At 50.5% G+C, this 22,819-nt stretch overlaps 13 protein-coding genes across 13 annotated transcripts; 8 read left to right on the forward strand and 5 right to left on the reverse strand.

Annotated features, from left to right (window-relative positions):
- Nucleotides 1-892: 892 nt before the first annotated feature.
- PHYSODRAFT_298037 (hypothetical protein) lies at nucleotides 893-1,444 on the reverse strand (the record flags this gene model as incomplete). Its single annotated transcript, XM_009523924.1, has 1 exon — nucleotides 893-1,444. One exon carries the CDS (start codon nucleotides 1,442-1,444, stop codon nucleotides 893-895), a length of 552 nt encoding a protein of 183 aa, XP_009522219.1.
- Nucleotides 1,445-2,976: 1,532 nt separating this feature from the next.
- Nucleotides 2,977-3,506, forward strand: PHYSODRAFT_354207 (hypothetical protein). Its single transcript, XM_009523925.1, has 3 exons — nucleotides 2,977-3,008; nucleotides 3,086-3,409; nucleotides 3,484-3,506. The coding sequence occupies exons 1-2, from the start codon at nucleotides 2,993-2,995 to the stop codon at nucleotides 3,382-3,384; spliced, it is 315 nt and encodes a 104-aa protein (XP_009522220.1). The 5' UTR covers nucleotides 2,977-2,992; the 3' UTR covers nucleotides 3,385-3,409; nucleotides 3,484-3,506.
- A 92-nt stretch (nucleotides 3,507-3,598) lies between these two features.
- PHYSODRAFT_493119 (hypothetical protein) lies at nucleotides 3,599-4,285 on the forward strand (the record flags this gene model as incomplete). The annotated part of the gene is made up of 2 exons (XM_009523926.1): nucleotides 3,599-3,772; nucleotides 3,926-4,285. 2 exons carry the CDS (start codon nucleotides 3,599-3,601, stop codon nucleotides 4,283-4,285), a joined length of 534 nt encoding a protein of 177 aa, XP_009522221.1.
- Nucleotides 4,286-5,481: 1,196 nt separating this feature from the next.
- PHYSODRAFT_493825 (hypothetical protein) lies at nucleotides 5,482-6,393 on the forward strand (the record flags this gene model as incomplete). Its single annotated transcript, XM_009523927.1, has 1 exon — nucleotides 5,482-6,393. The coding sequence occupies one exon, from the start codon at nucleotides 5,482-5,484 to the stop codon at nucleotides 6,391-6,393; it is 912 nt and encodes a 303-aa protein (XP_009522222.1).
- A 1,974-nt stretch (nucleotides 6,394-8,367) lies between these two features.
- Nucleotides 8,368-9,126, forward strand: PHYSODRAFT_327749 (hypothetical protein; the record flags this gene model as incomplete). Its single annotated transcript, XM_009523928.1, has 1 exon — nucleotides 8,368-9,126. The coding sequence occupies one exon, from the start codon at nucleotides 8,368-8,370 to the stop codon at nucleotides 9,124-9,126; it is 759 nt and encodes a 252-aa protein (XP_009522223.1).
- A 1,128-nt stretch (nucleotides 9,127-10,254) lies between these two features.
- On the forward strand, nucleotides 10,255-11,050 carry PHYSODRAFT_285290 (hypothetical protein; the record flags this gene model as incomplete). The annotated part of the gene is made up of 2 exons (XM_009523929.1): nucleotides 10,255-10,322; nucleotides 10,655-11,050. 2 exons carry the CDS (start codon nucleotides 10,255-10,257, stop codon nucleotides 10,965-10,967), a joined length of 381 nt encoding a protein of 126 aa, XP_009522224.1. The 3' UTR covers nucleotides 10,968-11,050.
- Nucleotides 11,051-11,511: 461 nt separating this feature from the next.
- PHYSODRAFT_494816 (hypothetical protein) lies at nucleotides 11,512-12,153 on the reverse strand (the record flags this gene model as incomplete). Its single annotated transcript, XM_009523930.1, has 1 exon — nucleotides 11,512-12,153. The coding sequence occupies one exon, from the start codon at nucleotides 12,151-12,153 to the stop codon at nucleotides 11,512-11,514; it is 642 nt and encodes a 213-aa protein (XP_009522225.1).
- A 214-nt stretch (nucleotides 12,154-12,367) lies between these two features.
- On the reverse strand, nucleotides 12,368-14,411 carry PHYSODRAFT_327750 (putative ribulose-1,5 bisphosphate carboxylase/oxygenase small subunit N-methyltransferase I; the record flags this gene model as incomplete). The annotated part of the gene is made up of 2 exons (XM_009523931.1): nucleotides 12,368-13,959; nucleotides 14,183-14,411. 2 exons carry the CDS (start codon nucleotides 14,409-14,411, stop codon nucleotides 12,368-12,370), a joined length of 1,821 nt encoding a protein of 606 aa, XP_009522226.1.
- A 2,027-nt stretch (nucleotides 14,412-16,438) lies between these two features.
- On the reverse strand, nucleotides 16,439-17,428 carry PHYSODRAFT_491702 (hypothetical protein; the record flags this gene model as incomplete). Its single annotated transcript, XM_009523932.1, has 1 exon — nucleotides 16,439-17,428. The coding sequence occupies one exon, from the start codon at nucleotides 17,426-17,428 to the stop codon at nucleotides 16,439-16,441; it is 990 nt and encodes a 329-aa protein (XP_009522227.1).
- PHYSODRAFT_496304 (hypothetical protein) lies at nucleotides 17,423-18,136 on the reverse strand (the record flags this gene model as incomplete). Its single annotated transcript, XM_009523933.1, has 1 exon — nucleotides 17,423-18,136. A coding segment is annotated over one exon (714 nt), but the record flags the coding sequence as incomplete, so codon positions are not given.
- A 324-nt stretch (nucleotides 18,137-18,460) lies between these two features.
- Nucleotides 18,461-18,736, forward strand: PHYSODRAFT_373830 (hypothetical protein; the record flags this gene model as incomplete). The annotated part of the gene is made up of 1 exon (XM_009523934.1): nucleotides 18,461-18,736. A coding segment is annotated over one exon (276 nt), but the record flags the coding sequence as incomplete, so codon positions are not given.
- Nucleotides 18,737-19,209: 473 nt separating this feature from the next.
- Nucleotides 19,210-19,458, forward strand: PHYSODRAFT_494764 (hypothetical protein; the record flags this gene model as incomplete). The annotated part of the gene is made up of 1 exon (XM_009523935.1): nucleotides 19,210-19,458. A coding segment is annotated over one exon (249 nt), but the record flags the coding sequence as incomplete, so codon positions are not given.
- A 1,397-nt stretch (nucleotides 19,459-20,855) lies between these two features.
- On the forward strand, nucleotides 20,856-22,046 carry PHYSODRAFT_489142 (hypothetical protein; the record flags this gene model as incomplete). The annotated part of the gene is made up of 2 exons (XM_009523936.1): nucleotides 20,856-21,527; nucleotides 21,603-22,046. The coding sequence occupies 2 exons, from the start codon at nucleotides 20,856-20,858 to the stop codon at nucleotides 22,044-22,046; spliced, it is 1,116 nt and encodes a 371-aa protein (XP_009522231.1).
- Between the last annotated feature and the right edge of the window lie 773 nt (nucleotides 22,047-22,819).

Genomic DNA, 22,819 nt, shown 5'->3' on the forward strand with positions numbered 1-22,819 from the left:
TACATCGAGGGTCTACGGTACTACAAACTTCAACTTCGGCGACTTCAACGTTCAATGTGCCGGGACTCACTCAAGTCGGGGGAGGGGTGTAATGATCTGCACGTGCAAGAGCAGAACCCAACCGCATCATCAGTTGAGTCCGCACGCAGAGAGCCCAAGTCGTCGTCTGCATACTCACCGGTTGCGCAAGCTCCTACTCCGGCACGCCTCAGCCAACCACTTCATGTTTAGGACCGAGCGCCATGAGGGCGCCCTCGGGTAGATGGATAGCAGCAAACAGACAAAGACATCAATTCAGTTTCCATTTTACTCGCAACACAACAAGTACAACCAGAACCTTACAGACCTGACCAACGGAAGTCTAAATCTGGGTGCACGGTTCAAGCGGTAGTGACGAGGAGGTCGAGTAGGTGAGCTGCTTCATTCGGTCTTTCGCTCAGCGCTGAGCGATTGGGCCATGTGCGCTCGCAAGTAGGCGACGCGGAATTTTAACCCACCCACCATTCCCGAGGGGGTGCCTCGGCTTGCCTTGCAGTTCAAGCCGCACCGAGGCTAGCCTCATCAGCTGAAAATGAAGCAGCTCTAGCCCCACATGAATTCTTGCACAAGAGAGGAAAGACGAATGATACGAATTCCAGTAACGCGTATGCTGACATCTCCGATACAGCACTGTCCACGTTTTCCAGGGTAACACCTGCCATCTCCGAGTGATATTGGGCCTGGAGAGGTGGACCATCGTCCGCACGAACGCAGCGTAGAGCATTGGGACCATGCACTCCACGTATTCCGCCAGAACTAGGCACTCTGACGTAAAGAGCACCTCCATTCCCCCACCAAAGACCCCCTTCGTCACTCTGTTAAAACTTACGAACTTCAATCCTTTCTTTGACCTCTAGCTTGACGTCAAGGAATTCCTTTTCGCCGAGTTGTACAGTAGCTGCTTTTCGATCCTTTCCAGTACATCTCTTGCTTCGGGGGATAACTGATGAGGCATACTAGCCCACACGCGAATACATGGGTGCATCTGCTTGAAGAATAGTTGAGGATGGCTGCATAGCGATCTGATCGAAGTGAGTAGATCAAACGGTTCGGCGACTGGGACATCAGTACCGAAAACCTGGCGGATCTTAGCTGAGATTTCCTGTGATTTTTTATGAAGCGAGAGCAGGGATACCGCCGAATGGAAGAGGTCGATAGCCATGATCACTGCCATCGTTGTGGACGAGATCGATTGCATGAACGTCGCCAGGTACAGCATGTCGAAAAAGTTGACCGTGAACACAACCTGCTCCGGCATCATTTCTTCCTTGTGGATAGTCGCCGGTATGAATAGCAGCTTTAGGACGAATTTGAGCATTGGAAGTATGAGAAGAACCGGTAGTTCGTACAACGTATGGTTCACCTTGGTGACGAGAACTTGATATACTGGGTAACCATCAAACATAACGCCGGATAGCACGATAATTTTTCTGGGATAGCAGTAACCCTGGGGTATGCTGTGGCCAGCCCAACACAGATTAATTAGGCGGCACTCCGGTAACTGAAGCCGGTAAAACTGAAGCCGAAAAACTGGCTCCTGTAACCGGTTTGGTCTCGGTATTGAGTCTGAATGCTGAATGGGGTCGAAGTGATTAACGCAACCTTAATAGTCACTTTCAGTCGAAGTCGCTCACGATTCTGGGGGCGTGCCAAACGCGGCACAATGATGACGAAGTTGCATTGTAGCACCACCACTGCCGGGGTATCCGAGCGTGGCGGGTTAAGCGGCAGACGGAGATTCTGAAACTAACGCTACGACCTCTACGACTGCTCCTAGCACTTGAGCGTTGGTTTCATCTCTGCTTTCTCTCCTCAAAAGCTATTTTCACCTTGAACTTGAAAATATCCAACAAAAAATCCCATAAAGTTGCTCCAGCAACTTTATTTTTTCATTAAGGTGCGCAAGATGAATTGGCGCAAGAAAACGAACTGGTGGACCGCGTTCCTCGCGAACGCATCAGCGGGACGTGGAATCAGCGCCAAGCAATCGAGCGCGCGTTTGCTGAGGTCACAAATCCGGTAGCCTCTATGCCACGGCGCGAGTTCGAGGATTGGGATGCTGTATCGACAGCGGTGCAGGCCTATAGCGCGGATAATTACCTGCACTTTCGTATTCGTGACTCTGAAACGCGTGAGCACTACAATGCGTAAGTACCTGGGTGAATATGTTGAATTTTATGGTACATACAAGGCTGACGTCTTTTTATGTGTGAAGGAATGCGCGGTTCCCCATGCCGGACAAGTATTCCTACAAGAAAAAGTGGTTTCGATGCACTCATGGGTGTATGCCAGAATCGCGAGGCGATGGTACTCGGGCACACCCGCTTCGCTACACTGGCTGCAAAGCTCGCTTCAAGGCTGAGGCCGTCCAATACGGCTTACCAACGGGGGAAATAGTTTGGAAAATCATTTTATCCAACCAGGTATTTTTATTTATTATTATCGTATATCGACGGGTGCTAACATATTTCACATTTTCCAGACTTATACACACAACCACGTCACGAACCGCGCACTCTACGACTCATATTTCGGTGTGAGGGAAATTAGCCATGACGATTCCTCTCTTGTAACCGGCCTCGAGTTGCTCGTAGATGCAAACGCCAGTCCGAAGTACCTCACGCGCTTTATTTCCAACGAGCTGGGTACGTCGTGGATTGGTTTCACGTTTTGTTATCAAGTTAATCTACAACGGCTTATGCTTGCAGGTAAAACGGTATCCCCACAACAGACTCGCAACATCATCGCCAAATTGCAGGGATACACAACCGTCGACTGCCACCTACAAGCTTTGCTACAACGGGTAGCTCGAGTTGCGGGGGGAGATGTGATGGTGATGGAAGATCAACTGGGGATGACCGTCGGAATTGCTATACAGACCAAGATCCAGAGGTCGTTTTTCCCGCAGTGGGGCGAAACTTTAGCCATGGATTGGACGCACGGCACAAATAATATGGGCTGCCACCTAGGTATGTAGTGCGCTAATTCCTGTTGAAGCAGCACTGGCGACTTACCGAGTTTTTCATATCTATATTATTACTTTCAGGTACATTGATGGTGACGAGCCCAACTGGAAGGGGTGTGCCCGTTCTGGATTTCCTTGCCGTCGATCATCAAGCTGAGACGACGGAGGCTATCCTCGAGTTTTTCAAACGGCAAAACAATAGCTGGACTCAGATCGAGACGGTCGTCATCGATAAGGACTTCACAGAGTGGAAGGTTTTGCTGAAGTGCTTCCCACACGCGGAAGTATTGCTGTGTCAATTTCACGTGTATGCCTACTGGAAGAAGCTCGTAAAAAACGACTCTATGCCCCGAAAGCAGAGTATGGTGATGCCATCTTGAAGTATCTGATAAAGATGATCTACAGGTTTGTCTTAAGCACGCCACGCATTTTTCTTTTGCGATTTACTAATTTTTACATTGGCGGTATTGTGGTGGTAGCCGCTCTGAGCGCGCGTTCGATGCGGCTTACGAGTCCTTCGAGCGGTATTGTAACAAGCACAAGCTGAAAGAGGTCAAGGACTACTTCGATCGAAACTGGTTGAGTTGCCGTAGTATGTGGTCCGACTTCGCGAGATCAACAAAATTTACTGCTGGAAACAGCACAACGACCCGAGTGGAAGCCAATTGGAGCCAACTGAAGCCGTCGACTGGATCGGGAATGCGTTTGGACAGAACGGTTGGCCGCCTGCTAGATCATTTGATCAGTATCCTCCGGGAGCTGCTTACGGTTGCGCGCAAGGCAATGGGGAGTTCCAGAAATCCTTCGATAATTCCTGACTTTCTTCGCAAGATCTCAAGCTTGACGAGTGAATATGTGATGAAGAAGGTGAGAGGAGAATGGGATGAATATATGGGTGCTGAAAATGCGCCTGTGTACGAGCGCAAATCTGGCGAGCAGTGGACATGGCTCATGAGGGACGTGTCAACATCATCCCGAACGTATGCTGTCAACGACATCGACCGGACTTGCTCGTGTCTATTTTATTCGAGCTACCGCTTGCCGTGCCGCCATCTGATGTTTGTGGCCCAAAAGATACATCGGTTTGCGGAGATGCCGACTTCATCTCTTCCGTCCCGTTGGTCAATGAGTGAACTAATTGGTTTTAGTGGCGAGTTGGAGGAAAGCGTGAGCGCTCTCACTTCTACAGCGGATATGATGAAACTGCGTGGACCCCGTCCTGGTGACACTAGTGCATTGGATACCCAAGAGCAGGCAACGCGATCTCGTGAGGAGGTCTGATCCACGGACCCTGAAGGTGTTGAAGACAGAACCCAAAGACATCGTGTACACCCGACTCCAGCGGCGTGAAAAGTCGAACCTCGTGGTGCTGTCATCGCGAGAAAAATATTTGTACGCCCAAAAAGCTGTGCAGCCTCTTCTGAACATGACGGAGGATCTCTCTACCGTCCAATTCTACAAACACCTCCGTATTCTTCAGGATTACGTCGACGAAGTCCTCAAGAATGACGCAGCGTCACACCCGGAAATGCTACGTCCTTTACACGTCATGAGCGACAGCGACGATGAAGAGCTGGATAGCAACACTTTCCGCGGCGGTAATAGAGATTCCGGCGCCATCGGCATTGACGCATACAGTACTACCAACGGAGTAGTTGAGCTAGCGAGGTGCTTGCTCGAATCGGACGTTTCTCAGCCTTCAGTTGCAGTCAGCAAGGTCTCCGGGCAACCTGAAAAGTGCGCAGCTGAGCAATGTGTCGCTGGGATTGACACCTGTGAAGATCGTCGTGAGGCAGCCGGAACTACACGTGAAAGGAGCGGTGCAAATGGCGCTGTTAATGGCTTCAACAACGCCCAAATACTGGCCGGTGATTTTGGCGGTGCTGGTAGTATGTCGGTGATAAAGCTGGGTAAGCCGAAATCTCGTGGAAAGCTTCGTCAAACCACACTCCAAGGCTTCGCTAAACGTTCCAGTCAACGCTACGATGTTACGGTTTACCCGGACAACCTCAAAGATACTGTCCGCGACGTCGTTCAGTGGGCAAACAACACTGCGCCTCTGAAAAGTGTACGCACCATGCTCAACGCGTATCCTGTATTGTTTGACCAGCCTTACATGCGCGAGCGAATTACTCGATGCAGTGTTGATGTGGTCAGCCGCGATGCCCATCAGCACAACTTCGTTCTTCCGAGAGATCTGGTCAAAAAGATGCGGGCCGATCTCAAAGAATCTAACGAAAATTGCCGTGAGAGTTTGCCTCTCAACCTCTCCAACGGCAAGCTAAAAACGTTCGTGGTCTCGTTTGATCCAAACAAGGAGTCATTTCCCAGGTAATGTAACTCACTTTGTCCTTCTCCTATCGCTAGATTTTGAAGTAACCAACTCTGATGCACGTATGTGATAATGTAGTGGTGAAGTGTACGCCATGGAAATGTTTTATCTGGCCAAAAAGAAGTGTTTTCAGTGGAAAGATGACATGGAGTGGCTTCGACAAGTTTGGACCGATGTCAACCTGACTAGTGTGGAGCTCTTTGAAACGGAAAACAGTGCTCATGTGTTGGCCGAACCTGCAACACTTGACGGTGATGGCGAAATCTCAACGGTTCAACTTCTTCATCAAACCCTGGCGGAGGCTGTTCTCGAGAAGTACAACTCAACGGTATTGAGCTCGGATTTACGTCTCCCGTCCGGCCAAGACTCAATTCGTTTCGATCAAATTGTTGGTTTTGTGGCGGGTAATCGCATGTTGAACGACGACATACTGCGATTTACATTACTACTCATGGCAGAGCAGTTGACGACTTCGCAGACCCTGGTGTTTTCTCCTCATGCACCAATGCTTGGGTTCCCGAGACCTCCCCAGCACACGCGACTGACTTCGGTGTCTTTCATGATCCTCCCCGTTTTCTTTTCATCATCGAACCATTGGGGGATCATCATCGTTGAAGTGGATATGGATATGCCAACCCCGACGATATATGTGTTCTACTACGAGTCGATTGGCGCTGATTCATATCTATCAGTAATGAAAGAAATCTGGAACAAAAAGCTGTTGGCGCATTTGAAGCTTTGGTACGTCCAAGACTGTGACGACAGAGCCCGAGCCGAAGGATTCCCTTTCACAGTCGTCGAAGAAGCGATTAGTGTACCGCTACAACCCGATGGAACTTCGTGTGGAGTGATGGTGATTGCCATGGCGTATTCTTACTTGACTGGGAATCGCGATTTCCCTCTGCACAAGGTGACAAAAGCCTACGTTGCGTGCATGCGGCTTCGCATTCTGTGGATGGTGATGACAAAGGCGGTGATTGAACCCATCCCACAGCTCATCAAGGAGCACGCCAGCAAAACAAACAAGGAACTGAAGAAAGCTCTTGGTCGCCACTAAGTCTTCGCTTGCGTGAAGGCTTCTGTGAGCAGCCTAATAGCGTGGGGACAAACGCTGCTTGCCATCATCAAGTGAAGGTCCATTTATGTTGGAAATACCTCCGTGCGAACCGGAGCTGCTAGGCACTCTCCGCATTCAAGGAATCGTGCTGGTTTCAATGCACGAGATCACACTCCTTGCTGTGCTACTCGTGAGCTAGTTATATTCAAGAAAGAAGCGTATGAGGCCAGGATTCGATAGCACACCCTATCAAGGATTTACGTCTCGCGAGAGATGTCTAACATCGAATACACTTGCAAATTTACCTCCCAGAACCAGAGCACTAAGTCTCATACTCAGCAACGCAACATAATGTTAGGCATACACGACGCGGGTTGATTGACGGATAACTCTGCAGTGCTCATTTACCCCGTGCATCATCGATTACAGCATGTTGCTATAATGTGCGCATTATCCTAGAATATTTTGCAAAAGGGAACAAAGTTTGCATGAGCCAAATGACATGTACAATCTTCTCGTTAAAGTCTAAAAGTACTATACTGTTGACCTCGCTCATCCTGGTTGCTCGCGTCGGACGCTTCCACGCAGTTAATCAAGCCCATCGTGCAGCAACCAGTTTCAAAATTCATGGTCGTGTCGTGGTAGTCTTTCGACAGGTAAAAGCTCGGCACGTCACGCAGCATGTTCAGGGTTGGTTTACCTACAGGGGCCGACAAGGTGTTGACGCTATCCTTGCCCATCGCTGCGGTGTTGACGAAAGCCTAAGTGGCTGGAAATGAACGGGCACTTCCATCACTCGATCTGCCGGGTAATCCAGCAGCACCTTCAGCCTATCGTCTTTGACCACTTAGCTCAAGAGCCACCGAACCGCCGACACCTTTTGCGCGCCTGCACCACGAACCTCTTTTTTTTTCAGATCCAGCAGCCATATTTGATGGACCTCAGTTGAATTGGTACACAATGCATCAACATGCAGCGGAGATTTGGCCGTACACTGCAGGTTTTGTTCTGCCCGCGCCGAGTAACCTTAACACCTTAAGTTCTGGAACATGCAGCGCAGTGGCTTCATAGCTTGGCTGTCGCTTATTTTTTCCGTCGTTGCGCTTGTGTCCTCGTGTCGGAACTGCTCCCACTGGGGCTACAGGTGCCGATACAGACCCGTGCCGACTTCCAAAGCAGGCGTCACACCAGCTCGACGCTCGCAACGCACCAGTTGGCACTGAGCCACCGCCTTGATCGACTGACACCGGCTCGCCTCTGCCTCTTTTGAAGCTGAACAAGTCACGTCCGTAACACTCCACAGCCTCCAGTGCTGGTGGACCCCAGGAAGCGCACCGATATGCTGGTGGCGCTGAACTTGTCGGCTCTCGGGGTCGGTGAGAACGCTGAAGCCAATTTGCTAGCCTTGCTCCTTGAAACAAAGCCCAGGAAACACATGCCCACGTAGTGCTTGTGCACCTGCATCGTGACGCCCACGTGTCGGAACGCTGCTCCTTGCTCGATTGACTGCATTACTCTGCTCTTAAGTCACCTTCCCGCCCAGCACTTGGATGTGAGCTTCATCTACTTGCCGCCGCCTCGAACAGGATTTCCCCTCGAGTTTGTCCACGATCGTCCTGCAGCGCAGCGCAGGGTAACGCAGTGGACGCCGCAGAGTGCTCTGGTATGCCCTCCTGCCGACGCAGCTTCGTCGGATGCAGATCTCTTGGCTCCGAGGTAGATAGTGGTATAACAAAATTTGTCCTCGAAATATTCGATTACTACTGTCATTTTTCTCGATAAATTACCGGTTGCTGAAGCAACCTGTAATTTTAAGGTTGCCGAGCCGTTTTTAAGGTTGCGGGGGTCTCTTAAGGGTGCTGTAGCCGGTGTCGTTTTGTCGTAACAAAGTTGCTTTACGGACTGCCAAATGGGGTCGCTCTCAATCCATCGAGACAATCGAGACGGACTACCGGACTACAGCTACAGACACTTATGATGGCCGGACTGATGGCCGTGGACCAGGCGCCCGAGCGGGAAGGATGCGCGTACAGGCACACTTTCGCTAGCATGGACGAACAAAGGCGCGCATGGCTCGACGGGTCCGGCGGTGATGAGCAGGACCAAGAGCGTCGTGGTGTCGGGGCCGCAGCTGCAGCTCGAGAGCGTAAAAATGCTCTACGACGAGAGAGGCGGGCCCGCCAACGCGCATCGGCGCCAGTGGTTGACCCTGGAGCCGCTGATACGGCGCGGGAGCGCAAGAATGCGATGCAGCGAGAGCGGCGAGCTCGCCCTGTAGCTCGGGCGCCGGATGCCGGCGAGGTTGCCGCGGCCGCGGTCCGGGATCGGAAGAATTTACAGCAGCGAGAGCGGCGAGCTCGTCAGCGCGAACAGCCTCGGGTAGAGTTCGCGCAGGAACATGTTGCAGATTCGATCGCCATTAATGCAGCCCGGGTGATGAACAATACTCAACGCCAAAGTCGATGCATGGAGGAGACGGAGAGCGATAGGCAGCAACGCTTGCTGAGACAAAAGACAAGCCGTCAGGCAAAGGTTGCTAGCTGTCGAGAGGAGGATAGACGAGATGGAGAGCAGTTGTCTGCGCGAGTACTCGTGGCGTGTGACCTGACGGAAGATGAAATTCAGGGGATGGCGAAAAAACAACATTTTTGCAAGATCCGCGCCTCGCGCTTGCATATTACTATTGCTGCGGAACAGATCCCCGCTAGTTTGTTTTTGGAGATGAACAGGTAGGGAGCGAGGAACGAGCAGGCACACGCGATCGGATCTCTGAACTACTGGATGATTATCCGAGGGCAAGTGATATCGCGGATTGTCAGCGGTTAGTAAACGAACATGCTTCAGAGTCAACCTCCATTTGGGCATGCGCGGCTTGCGGGCGCATTCTACTGGAAAACGACGAGTGGTACGGTCATGTCTTCGCGCCCCTCGTCGTGCCTTAAGTCGGACTTTGAGATATTAAAGTCACACCAGTTTCTAGTTTTCTTTTTTAACTGGGCGCCCCTTCATGAATGTACATGAAGGGTCAGAATCCTGTGATTTCCGCAAACTTAAGTCTTATTCAGCAGCAGCATCGGGTACGGGACCGGTATGCCTGGAAAGCCCTGACTCAAGAATAGGTAATGGTGCAGTTGGAGGCTTTCAAGACATGTAGAATTCGAGCAATGTCCGCTCAAAGCTGACGCCACCAGACGACTCCGGGCGCCCTTTCGCCATTTCTTACCGTTTTTTATTTATTGCCACTGATTTGCGTGATTTTCTGAAGGCCCCCACTATAAATTAAAGTGTGTTCAATTGACTACATATACCATGCAGCGAAGACACGTAGTGTCTCGATGAGCTAGAGTTATGGCTTAGGTGTCGTGCAGTTGCCTGAATACCACATGAATGTATTGGCGTAGACCTTCTTCCCTATTTTACGCGGTTTGAACGTAGAATTAGCGTTCATTTTCGCCACAAGGACACTAGCGGTACCGATCACGTAGCCGAGCACTAGCGAACGCTGCAATAGGGCTTGCTGTTACTGCGTCCGTACAGATAGTACCAATATTCAAGCAGCAATGCATTTCAAAATGAAACTGTGAGTGGTTGATGCCGATAATCATGGCGGCCGTCCCAACAGAGGGCACCTCGAGTAAAACAAACAGGTCTCAAATCACAACAACCACCAGGCTGGTGTACGTGTTTGGAAATAGTGCTATGAACAAATGGGCGATGCATGCAAGGTTCTCTGTGCTCAGAGATAGGAAAATCGAATAGGAAAATATTATAGGAGATGGATTCGGGTTCCGATAATTGAACGGAGCACATGAACGATCAGTGGTGTGTGGGCGAAATCTCAGTTGTGACAGGTAGCGTGTAATGTTCCCAGCTCTCCATACTAGCGTTGTTGGATGCACGCAGTTGGATGCATTGGATGCATTCCCCGCGTAAGTCGATTGATGACACACCACTTACACAAAATAGATTAGATTCAAAAATTCATTTTGGAGGGGGATTGCGGTCGCAATTTTTCCCGCCAAAAATCTTCTCGTGGTGCGCAGCAAGCTCGTCAATTCCGCCACCCTCAGCACCGCTGGCGCAGGCAGGGAAACTCGTAAGTATACGCTGCTCTGTTGTCTTGATGCTGGTCTGTGAGTGTTACGGGACTCTGGTAGTGCCTACGCATGTCACGTCTAGATATCCGTTCACCAAGTGAAGAGAGGCGCGAACGCGGCGGTCACGTCAAGGATAGCAGCCAGCAGTAGTTCACGACGTTGAGTCCGCGGCAAAGGAGTGACGCTCTACCTGTCGTTGAGGCGGCCCTTGCGCTGATTTCCCTCCCGGGACGCTCGCTTTCATGGCGAAGCCTCGTCGTCGAGGATTGGACCTACGAAGTGAACTCCGGAGACGCTCACTGCGATGTGTTTGAGCTGCTTCGAGTGCCAGGCTCTCCGGACCTGATCAACGTTTCGCAATCTCGCCTCGTTGTGCCCCACCGGTGGTTAAGGAGTCGTCGACAAGCTCAAGGACAGGAAGAAGGGGTTCCGGGAGGAAGGAACGCAACCAGAAGGCTATGTTCTGTTCGTAGTTGAGAGGACCAAGCTCTATTTGCCTGGTACGCTCTCTATAGGCAGCAACTTAATTCAAAAGGGAAAATAGATCTCCTTCTCTCTCTACCTCTCTCTTAAAATTCGTGACGTGTACGCTGGCGAAGACCTGCTGTCTAAGCGCTTGCTCGGGTGTGCCCCAGCCTGCCGGGTGCGAGGGCGCAAGAAGCCGTGATATGGCAACGTACTGCTACCGTTAGAAGGCAAGGAGCGGTTTCCTGGTGCAAGCTTCAATGGGCCTTTGTCAATGGCATTCTACACGAACTGCTAGGCATTTCGATCGGTGAGCCTGAAGTTCAGGGCGTGATTTATGGAGGGCGGTCATGGTTAGATGCAATGCATAATATGCGCATCCAATGCATCCAATGCATCTTACGTGCATCCAACTACGTGCATCCAACAACGCTACTGCATACAGCACTTCAAGCCATGCTATGAATCGTGTATTAAAATACACGATTGCTAAACACGCTCCGTAAGGTATCATGCGTGGTAATAGTTCCGTTTGCCTCACACTATAGAACTTTAGCTATCCCAGCCTACTCAAAGCTCTCGTACCGAATTGTCGCAGGTTTCTCCGCTGCGAACATACTAGTCTCCAAGCTTTGCCACCCAGCACAACGCGCAAGCCTACACCCAAGAAGAGCGCCAACACTAGTGAAATTGTCAACATGAAGAACGGGACTGGAAATACCGATACCGCCGCTACTGTTATTCCTATAGCGTTGAAAGCGATGCCGGAATACGTGGAATACGCTATAAACTGCCTTAGAGATAGTGAACGAACGTTGAGCCAGATCCCGACTTGTGTTGTGACGGCGTACGACGCAGCAACTCCAGCAAAGCCCACACGGACCCAAAATCCATAATTTGCTTTCCAACCTTCTTTTGGATCTTGAAGTGGAACAGTCTCCTGGCATATTACGATAGTGAAGACAGCAAGCGGCAGGCTAATGATCACGAGGACAACGCGAATCGCAGATGTAGAGCGACTGTACTCTTCCAGGGCCAGCATTCGTTCGATCGAGTATTTTCCACCAAAGTGCGCGAGCTGGGTACCATGCCATGCGCGAAGCCATTTATCTATCCACGTTGTGACGCTTGTGAGGCGGTTCGCGTTCGCTGTTCCGTCCGAAGGCGCCACCTTTGTTGTCCCCACCAGGCCGATCATGATGTTAGTTGCAATAAGGATAAAGCACAAATATCAACTCGCCAAGCTAGCTATTCTGGTATTTCCTGGAATTTATTTCAGAGAGGACGCTGTTAATGATGCTAATTAAAGTCAACTAAACTCAACCAAACGCTGGTTCATGGATGATACTCAATTTATGCAGTGAAAAGGGCCCTAGGGCGACAGCTGAGCTACGTTGTTTGGTCGCTTTGACCTAGACTTCTTGGAGGTTGGGATGCGAGGAGAAGACCAGCCCCTTCCAATCTTCGAGTGCGATGTCCATCGTCTGCTTTAGGATCTGCTTCTCCATCAGAAGTACGCGCAGCACGTGGGCCTTGCGCGCGCTTTCCAGCGTGTCTTCGTCCGCCAGCTTTTCAAGTTCTTCTTGGTCTTGCTCCACTGAAGTCGGGTATTGCTGCAGCAGCGTCGTGCACGTTGACATTATGGCGCGCGTGAAGACGAACTCGTTCCGGAGGCTCAAAATGTTTCGCTTCTCTGCCTCCTCCTTCGGGTCCAGCAGCTCCTTAAAGCGCGACAGCTCCGCTCCAGACAGCAGCTTCATCTTGAGCGACTTGGAGATCTCGTCGTCAATCTTGGAGCTACCGTGGAACAAGGCGTAGCTCGCGTTAACACTCTCGTTCAGCTGCGTGTGCAGCAAGTAGCTCTTCACCGACGCTAGTGCGTCACTAGGATCTAGCGTCACCGTCAGATCCAGCTTGTCTAGCTTCTTTGACGCTCGATCGCGCGCGAATCCGTTGTTCAGCATGAACTGCGCCGAGGATTTCCCCGGCATACTGAGCCGAACTTCTCGTCCCTTTTCAAGAGGTGACGACGCATGCACGACCAAGCGCTGCGAGCTCTGGTCCACCTCGATTTGATTGGGAGGACACGCCTCGTCGCCTTCGTCGGCGACGTCCGTGCAGATCCCGATCGTGTCCAGCACAGGCGCCAGCACCACGTCCGCCTCGTCTTCTCCCACTGGGAACGCGCTCGCCCAGACGACGCCCATCGCCCAGCGGAATTTATCGAGAGTGAAGTCTTGCTCCTTGAAGATCGGCGGGTCGACAGCCTCCGGCGACGTGACGGGCTGCAGTAGAGCGTCGTAGAACGCTTCGACCGCTTGAGCCCTCCCCAAAGTGTAGCGCAGCAGCTGAGACCCCTCCATCTCCTTGAGCTGGTTTTCGGAGTAGAACAGCGTGCTGTTGATGGCTTCAACGCCAGGCAACGACGATACGAACTCGGAGAAGTTGGACTTCGCTCCAAGCGCCTGTTCTTCCAGTAGGTGCAGCCCCAACGCGATGGCCGGCGGTAGATCCGGGTTCACCTCCAGCAGTAGCCCCACTCTACCTCTAGCCGCCGACGCCACACTCATCACCTTGCTCATTGGCAGTGACAACAGCTCGGCGCCTTGCTCCACGTCCTCCGTCACAGTGTAGGCCATGCCACGTCCGAAGTTGAATCCTTCGGCTTTCAACACGGATGAAGTAGGGGATTCTACCTTGGCTGCACCCCCGATCGGTCGAATGTTGATCCCCACTGGGCTCCCATCAGGGAACGCTGTGCGACCTTCGAGCACCGGCCGATCCGAGCGAGAGGCGGCGTAGCCTCCCCATTCCGCTTTGGAGTCGGGGTCTAGGTCGAATTCCACTTCAACGTCGGGTCTCGCAGCAGCGACGACGTCCGGACTGGCGTCGATCGATAAGGGCGAGGCCGACCGACCTCCGTACAGCAGCAACAGCGAGAAAACACTCAGGAGCGACACCATTCTTGAGCAACTTGGCTTGATGAGGGGCTTTTCCGGAATGACTGCCACGAATGACACGCATGGTATCTTTCTAGCGATCTTTGCTCACGAAAGGACGCAGTGTGGTGCACACCAAATATCCTTACGAAAGGAACATAGTGTTGTGCACACAATATTCGTAGATTTGTTTTTAGGTCATCCATTTGAAGTGGAGGGTGAAATCAACGCCTAATTACCAGACAAAAAAGGTCAGTACATTCATCATAGGTAGTGCTTCGGACTTACCGAAATGGTCGATGCGATACGTGAGCGTAACGAGCATCCAGAGCACGAGTTTGGTCAGAATGGGGGCCATCTGCGTTTCCAATACGAACGCTAGCTGGTACACGACTTGAATCCCGCAGTTCCTCTTCGTGATCATCACGAGGATCACGAACGATATAAACTCCAGCAGGGCGTAGACGAACATGGGAGACACCATCTCGCGGACGTTTTCGTCCGTGACGCCGATCATCTCTGTGCCCGTACATTACCGGTACGAAAACCTCCAGATATTCGGTCAAAACGATGCACTCGGAAGCGAACAGCACCTCGAGAGCTTCTTGCAGAACTTCAGAGGATTTAATGGTCGAGTTGGATGGCTTGACTTGTTGCAAGACTTTGGAGAGAATTGTTGGTCTTGGATGATGAGACGCCGGTGGAATCGGCTGAACAGCCACAATATTTCTCGATCTGTGTCGAAACCAGTTGCTGGATGAGCTATGACGGATACTGTCAACAACCGACGCTGTCCTCGATGATATTTGAGCTAGGACGCTTGGATTTTGGGACGAGGAGATCGAAGTCGACGATCGTGTTCTCGCCTCACTGGCCACATTCTCCAACAACACTCTGCCTTCGTGAGATAATTTGTGGGAAATGCAGGACCGGACTTCAATTTTGGGACGCAGTTGCTTGCGTAAAATGTCCGGCTTTAAACAGATCGTCTTCAGGCTAGTAAGCAATGACTCGTTAGCGGTTGTTCCAGCGAGTTTGTGAAGCTGAACTATCACACCGCGAGTTCGCTGGTGCAGCTCCTGCATTTCTACCGCCGTTTGCAGTAAATCCACCACTACAGTAGAACCACTACGAGCGTCGAAGTCGACAAGGTTTGCATAAATGTCGCGAGATAAAAGGCGTCAAAGAAGTCCACAGTGAACACAACTTGCTCCGGTATCATGTCCTGCTTGTGAGACGCCGCGTGTGCAAGGATGGCTTTCGCTTAAAGATCGGAAGCAATAGAATCACTGGCAGCTCATACTGCGTGTGATTGGCCTTCGTGAAGAGAACTTGATAGGCGGGATACGCTGTACCCACCAACGCCTGAAGTCCTGAGACTAAGTTCATCCGACGTCGAGGTCCTTTCTGGGAAGTTATTTGCTTAAAGGTACGAGCTCCAGCGGCAGCTCGAAGCCCTCCGATGATCAGCAAAGTCTCTACACTTAAAAACGTTAGCATGAAAAAGGGGATTGGGAAGACCCAAACCTCCGCAACCAAGATTCCAGCACCAATGAGACCAAGCCCGACGATGCCGCAGTATGCTGCTATCTGTCGGGATGAAAGTGCAGGGACCTCGAGCCACGGCTCGACTTTGCTGGCTACGGCTTGAGCGATTGCAGCGCCAACCAGACCCACGCGCACCCAGAACCCGTAGTTGGCCTTCCACCCTTCATCTGGATCTGGAGTGGAATGCTCTCTTGGCATAACACCAGAGCAACGATGAGAAGCGGTAATCCGATGCTTAGGAACATCACGCGAGTTAATGATGTGGCTCGAGTATATTCCTCAAGCGCTAACATCCGCTCGATTGAGTACTTCCCTCCAAAGTGAATGAGCTGCAAGTCGAACCATGCTTCGTAGAACTTCTTCCACCAAATCGCGAGCAACTTGCGTACTTGTTCATGTTTTGGAGTTGTTATAGGAGCTAGCGCTGCGTCCGCGTCATTTGATGAAGAACTATCGCAGTTGGATGAGGTCATGGTCGGACGTGGACGAAAGTGCGTGTGTAAGATGGAGTGGAAGGGGTCGACTCGAATCGGTACCGTCTTACCTATCTTTGGATCATCAAGCTGCCGACATACTACGCGTTATAGTGTTATTTATCCAACCCACTTTACGCTAGGGGTGATATAAAACAAGTTCCGGACAACAGAGAAGTCCTAACAAAACGGAATCGAAGAGGTCACTTGTCTGCTATGATTTATATGGTCGCTCTGTGCATCAAGCTATATAGAATGCTTGGTACAGTGGCTAGTGACAGGCGTTGGATTCGAGTGAGTGGAAGAAATTTCGACGATCAAATTCAAAAGTACCAACTCCAGCAGTGCTTTGATAAATATGGCTGGGACTAGGTTCATCTGAGCTCTTACTGTCACCCATTGATGCATAGGGCTAAGCATGCGCGTCCAACGAAGATCAACCGCTGTCTGCTTCCTACGTGCGATGCTTCATCCATTCAAACTGAAATGAGAAATCAGGGCCTGCGTCGAGGAGATTAGTTCTCTAGAATGTGTAAAATACAAGTGTGTAAGACCATGCATTACGTAGCAACGTACCGAAGTGCGTGACTCTGTAGGTCAGTGCGTAAAGTATCCATAAAACCAGCTTGGATGGCACGAACGCGATTTCCGTTTCTAGCACGAACGCTAGCTGATACAGCACATGAATTCCACAATTTCGCTTTGTGATCACAACGAGAGCTACAAGTGACAAAACTTCCAACAGCGCGTGGAGAAACATTCGGGAAACCATCCCACTGACGTTGTCGACACTGACACCATCCATCTCGCTGTGATACGTTGCGCTAGGCAAGTGAACTGTGACCAGAATGAAGAGTCCGTAGATAATAGGGATGATGATCTCCACGTACTCAGTCAGCACAATACACTCGGAAGTAAAAAGAATCTCGGCCGACTCCTCAAGAACTGTAGCAGTTGTCGTTACCGATGATCGACGTGGTATCTTGTCCAAGTCCGTAGTAGCAGAAGCGTCCTTTCCTGCCTTCCCGGTTTTAGCACGCTCAGCCCATTTATCAGTCGCGATACGACCTGGGAGAGGTAATACGGACGAAAAATGCGGAGTCGGATGTTCAGAACGGTTAGGAATGACTGATGATCTGGCTTGTAGGGAGCGGTCCAACACTCCAAGCAAAGCGTTGCTCTCGGTAGATAGTTTTGGGTGAGATATACACGAGCGAACTCGACAATCCGCGCTCATTTGCACTTGTTGGGCATCCATATTCCGCAGTAAAATCCGAACAGCTTCGAGAACGTTGGTGCGGTTTCTTTCGATGGACTTGGAGGTAGGAGCTTCATTGATCCGCGCAAGAATCTTCGTTGTTTTATGGTGTAGATCGCGCAATTCAATTACGGACTCGGCAACGTCGACAAGCATCACCACTGCTAAAGTTGTCGGCGCTAGTCGTTGCATAAACGTAGCCAAGTAAAACGAGTCGAACACATCGACGGTGAGTACGACTTGTTTGGGGATCATGTCTTCCTCGTGGGACGCAGCCGAGCGAAAAACCCTCTTCATCACGAGCTTAATCACGGACAACATTAAAATGACTGGGAGCTCGTAAGGCGTGTTGTTGACGTTCGTAAACAAAACTTGGTAGAGCGGATACCCGGCGCACATCAAAGTTTCCAGCGTGGCGACATTATTTAACCGGCGAAGTTCCTCCTTCCGCGAAGCTATGTGCCGAAACGCAGGCCCTCCAGCGATAACCCGCATTAATCCAATGAGCACCGCGGATAAAACGAGGGATAATGTCATAAGAAAGAACGGAATCGGGAAAACCCAGACCTCGGCTACGATTATCCCGCCAGCTACGAGTCCAATCCCCGAGAAGAAGCTGTAGATCGCGATCTGTCTGGTTGTGAAGCTCGGGACGCTCAGCCACGGAGGAATTTGAGTGATCACCTCATGACCGTTTGCGATTCCTAGCACGCCGGCACGCACCCAAAACCCCCAATTGGCCAACCCGCCTTCGGTCGGATCTTGAAGCGGAACGACCTCCTGGCAAAGCAGAACTGCAGCGGTGAAAATGGGCGGACTCATCACCACCAGTACCACATGAAAGAATGTGGTGTTTCGAGAGTACTCCTCGAATGCCAACATCCGCTCGATCGAGTATTTGCCGCCATAATGAGCGAGCTGCAGTTTGTAGATTGCATCAGAAAGCTTTAACCAGGAGTCCATGAGAACTCGTCCAAGGCGAGCCGACATCGTGCTTGTGTGCTGGGGCGTGATGCTCTGACGTCCGGCTTGGTCCTCCTCAACTCTTTATGAAGCTGCAGTCGTCCACAATTCGTTGTAGGTTATATATACACTTTACCTTCAAAACCCCTCAAAAATAGCTAGTGCATTGTTTGGTTCTTTGCGAAAGTTACTAATAGATAATCAGCCCAAACAAGAAAATACCAGGCACTCGTCTTCCTTGAAGTCGTCGTCCGTCTTGTGATGTCAACGAAGGTGGTGCCATTACCAGTGCGGGATACGGCGAGTTCCTGGGCGACTTTCACGGCGCGGGTGAAAAGGCTGCTAGCTCTTTGGAATGCAACACAACTCTCGCACTATGGAGGAAAATACTCGATCGAGAGGATGCTCGCGCTCGAAGAGTACAATGAAACTACATCTGTGGCTAGAGTTGTGCTCGTGACCGTTAGCCTCCCACTTGCTGTGTTCGTTGTGATAATGTGCCAAGAAGTTGTCCCGCTTCAAGACCCAAAAGAAGGTTGGAAAGCAAATTATGGATTTTGGATGCGCGTGGGTTTTGTTGGTGTTGCAGCCTCATACGCCGTCATCACAAGTCGGGCTTTGGTTGAACATTCGATAGGCAACCCGGAGCGTTGCTCCGGGAGGGTACACAGGTGAACGAATAGTTTCATGGACGATGATAACGGATAATAATTGAGTAAATCCCAAAGTTGTTTCGTTTTTAATCCTTAAAAGCACTACCAGCCCAACTCTCTACGCATTCGTGCGGCCTACTTCAATCAAATCCGAAAGTCGCAAAATTCATATTGCAAATTTCAAGTTAGCAACTTCAATTACGCATTCAAAGATGGAATTACGGCAATCAAAGTTGGACCAGAGGTCCAAGATCTCCATGGCTACGTAAGTTGTGCTGTGCTCGCGCCAAAAGCAAGGGCGCGCGGTTTGGCGCGCACTACAGCCGACGCCGACCGCGGGGAGCTCACTTCGCAATTCGCCTTCTTCTTCGCAGATGTTCCTCCAAGGCCGCGTTACTCGCCACACCGTCCTCGAGAAGCAGCGTCCTAAAATCCCGCATTAAGCGAGACGTGGCTCTGGATCGCCACGCAATCTACGATCGCTCGCGTGAGCCAGACAGCAACGGTGAGATCCTCTCCATTTCGGAACGCCAGATGCACATCCTGGAGCGCGCCGCGACCGCTAACATGAACGTGATGACCCCAGCGCTGGTAGCCAGCATGGAGCTGCACTGTCGCGACTTCGTCACCAAGGCGGCGAACAACGAGGACATGGTGTACGGCATGTAACAGGGCTCGTCGGACCAGTAGTAGTAGTAGCCTACTGTACGAATTTGATTGCCGTAATTCCATCTTTGAATGCGTAATTGAAGTTGCTAACTTGAAATTTGCAATATGAATTTTGCGACTTTCGGATTTGATTGCACGTTGGTACGAAGTAGGCCGCACAAAGGTGTAGTTGATTCTAACGTGGGCATCTACTGCGCCTGCTTCGCAGCCGCAGCATCTGCCCGAGAATGCGTAACTGAACAAATAGCTGCGCACATCGAAGTGTATCGACACGGAAATGATGTTTCAGCCAAACCTTTGTGAGGCTGGTAACCAGCAAGCCCGGCTCTTCTTTATCGTGGTGGGTTCTCAGGAACCGAAAGTCACCAATTGAGGTTGCCTGGTCTGATAAGGCCATCGGTGGCATAACACCCTGGTCAGCGTCCAATGGCTGCGTTGGCGCCAGCAACGAGAGAGCTATTTCATTCATTTTGCAAGTAAGGTATACTGTGCTCATTTTTGTACTATGTTGTGTGCTAACGATCAGACGAGAGAACTACAGTAGCGGAACGAAGGAGAGGCGCATGGTGCGCTGATCTTGACCATTTAACTTGAGGATGTTAGCTAAGTGACAATAATGATCCTCAATTCAAAAACAAAACAAACAAACAAACTTTTAACTTGAGGGCTTGGGGATAAATTGCGGAATGAGATATACGCTAATGGGCCAATTCCTTGGAAGTGGGTGCTTCAACGCAGGGAAAAAAGTCTTGTTCAAACGAACGATGCTCGTGTCACTGTCGAGTTGAGCTGATTGGTTTGGCGACAGACACGATGTTGGGCATCTTCCGCTAAGAGTGATTGGGTATTGAGCAAATTGACATGAAAAAAAATGCAGCCTGCAGCTAGTCAAGTCATGTTGTTCATCTTCAGCTAAGCTTGGTCGATTATGGCGCAAGTTGATTCGCCTTCAGCGAAGCCATGACGCTCTCATACTGTACTAGAGCGTCCGCAAGTGTTTGAATGCAGGTTTTGGTCAATAATAAACGATTAACATCAACCTTTGGTAAATAATGTGCATAAATCTTAGTATTTATCGACGAGTACCCGAATTCCGGCAGATATTAGCTTAAACATTACAATTAAGAAAGAGAGACCCGGTTTGGTACTCGGTTTTGGAAAGTTACAAGTTTTTTGCCGGGGCCAAGCACAGGTCTTCGACCTGTGAATTGCTATCCGGAAGGCAGTCGATAGCGTACCATGTTTACTCTGGTATGGCTTTCGTCGCTATCGGGGGAACAGCAGCGGCGGTGTCGGTGTTTCCAGTACCATTCTTTATTTTGGCGACTTCTGGGGTGTTGTTGCTGTTCTTGGGTGTCGGCTTGCGCGTTGTGTTGGGAGCCGAAGCGTGGAGAATTATGTGTTCCCAGCGGAGAAATACAAGACAATTTTGTAAGGTTATCGTGCTTGAAGGCTCGGTATGTGCTGGCTACCCCGTATACCAAGTGTTTTTCACCAAGGCAAACCACACCTTGTACGAGTTACTAGTGTTGCTCGTACTTCCCGTGCTGAAGTTTATCATCAAGCTGGTTTCTATATCCGCGGCGATCCACAAGGAGGAGATGATGCCCGAACACGTTGTGTTTACAGTCAACGTTTTCGACATTCTGTACCTCGCGACGTTCATGCAGACGATTTCTTCTACAACAATTACCGTGATAATGGCGATCGATTCCGTCCATTCGGTAATGTCGGTGATTTCTCTCCATAAGCGAACGCAAAATATTTCCGACAGGCTTCGAGAGGTGTTGGGTGCAGATATTCCTCCCACCCGCTTCGACTTGCTCGAGGCAGTTGAATTACTTTGTAATCATCCTCAGAAATTGTACAAGCAAATGCACCCAGAAATTCGTGTTAGGGCCTGCGTGTCTTACGAATTGTCGGCTACGCACAAATGTTTACTGGAAACAATTGAAAAACATCTCGTGTACAGCTCGTCCTACCAGAAATATCTCGTTCTATTACCCGCTACATCATCATTCCAGCCTGCGGTGGGAGCTGCGTGGGCTAAGCGCAACACCACGACGTCGGTCCAACCCCCATCCAATAGGTGGCAGCTTACACACTCCACTACAGTCTCATTCGCTACAAAAATTGCACCGGAGAATGCTGACGAGTCAACGATCGGGGTTCTACATGAAGCGCTAGAGGCTCTTTTTACCTCGGAGTGCCTCGTTTTGGCAGAGTATGTGGAGTTTGTGGTGCCACTCCTGTATGCAGTGTTTGTGCTGACGATGGTTCACTTGCCGAGTGCTCAGTACCATTCCGAGATGGCGGGGGTTACTGTGGACAACGTGGGTAGAGCAGTGTCGGGAATTCTTGCGTACGCCATGCTGGAGTCTGCATCGTTCATCCTCCTTGTAGCCATCACTAGGCGACACTGTGGTATACGCGCACTATACCAACTGGCCTTTGTTCTGGAAACCCAATGGTCCTTGGTCTTGTCCAAGATTGTTCTGTGGATGCTGTTTACGCTCGCGTTTCGCATTGTGCACTTCGGTAAGTTCGTGCCACGACGAAGAAGTTGGTTTTGGCTGAACCGCTTTTGATCATAGATCTTTCACCCATTTTGCGTCTACTTGTGTGCTTTCCTGGGGCTGATTTCTCCTTTCGTTTTCGATGGATCTACCCTTACAACTAAGCATCACAGCTCAGCATTAGTACTGTACTTCAGTATGAATCAACCAACACGAACATAAACTACTTCAGTATGTTTTAGTAGCGGTTTACCATTGGTTAGTTATGAGGGCTACAGAAAACGGTAGTTGTTCGGAAGAAGTTAGTGCATCATGGTACTGGTCTCTCAGTTGTGGTGATGGATCCACTGGAAACGAAAACTAAAGTCAGCTCCTGACACCACAGACACAGACACGAATATAAGCTGTTGAAGGAATGTCCACAACGAACTAGTATCACTTACCGAAGTGCACAACACGATACGTTAGCTTTAACAGCGTCCAAAGGATAACCTTAGAGAATACCAACGACCATTGCGTCTCCAACACAAATGCCAGTTGGTACAATGCGCGGATACCACAGTTTCGCTTCGTGATAACAGCCAGTGCAGCGAAAGATGCAAATTCCAGCAGTGCATAAGCACATATTCCAGACACAGATCTGTTCACATTGTACACGGTAATACCCGCCATCTCCGAGTGATATCGGACACTGGATAGGTTAACCATCGTTAGCACAAACGCTGCATAAAGGAGAGGCACAGTAAATTCCACGTATTCGGTCAGAACGAGGCATTCTGAGGTGAAAAGTGCCTCCAGCGCTTCGTGAAGGACCAACCCATTTGCTTGTCCAGCAGCTTTCGCCT

This window comes from Phytophthora sojae (assembly GCF_000149755.1).
Source record: "Phytophthora sojae unplaced genomic scaffold PHYSOscaffold_3, whole genome shotgun sequence".
In the NCBI taxonomy this organism is placed as follows: domain Eukaryota; phylum Oomycota; class Peronosporomycetes; order Peronosporales; family Peronosporaceae; genus Phytophthora; species Phytophthora sojae.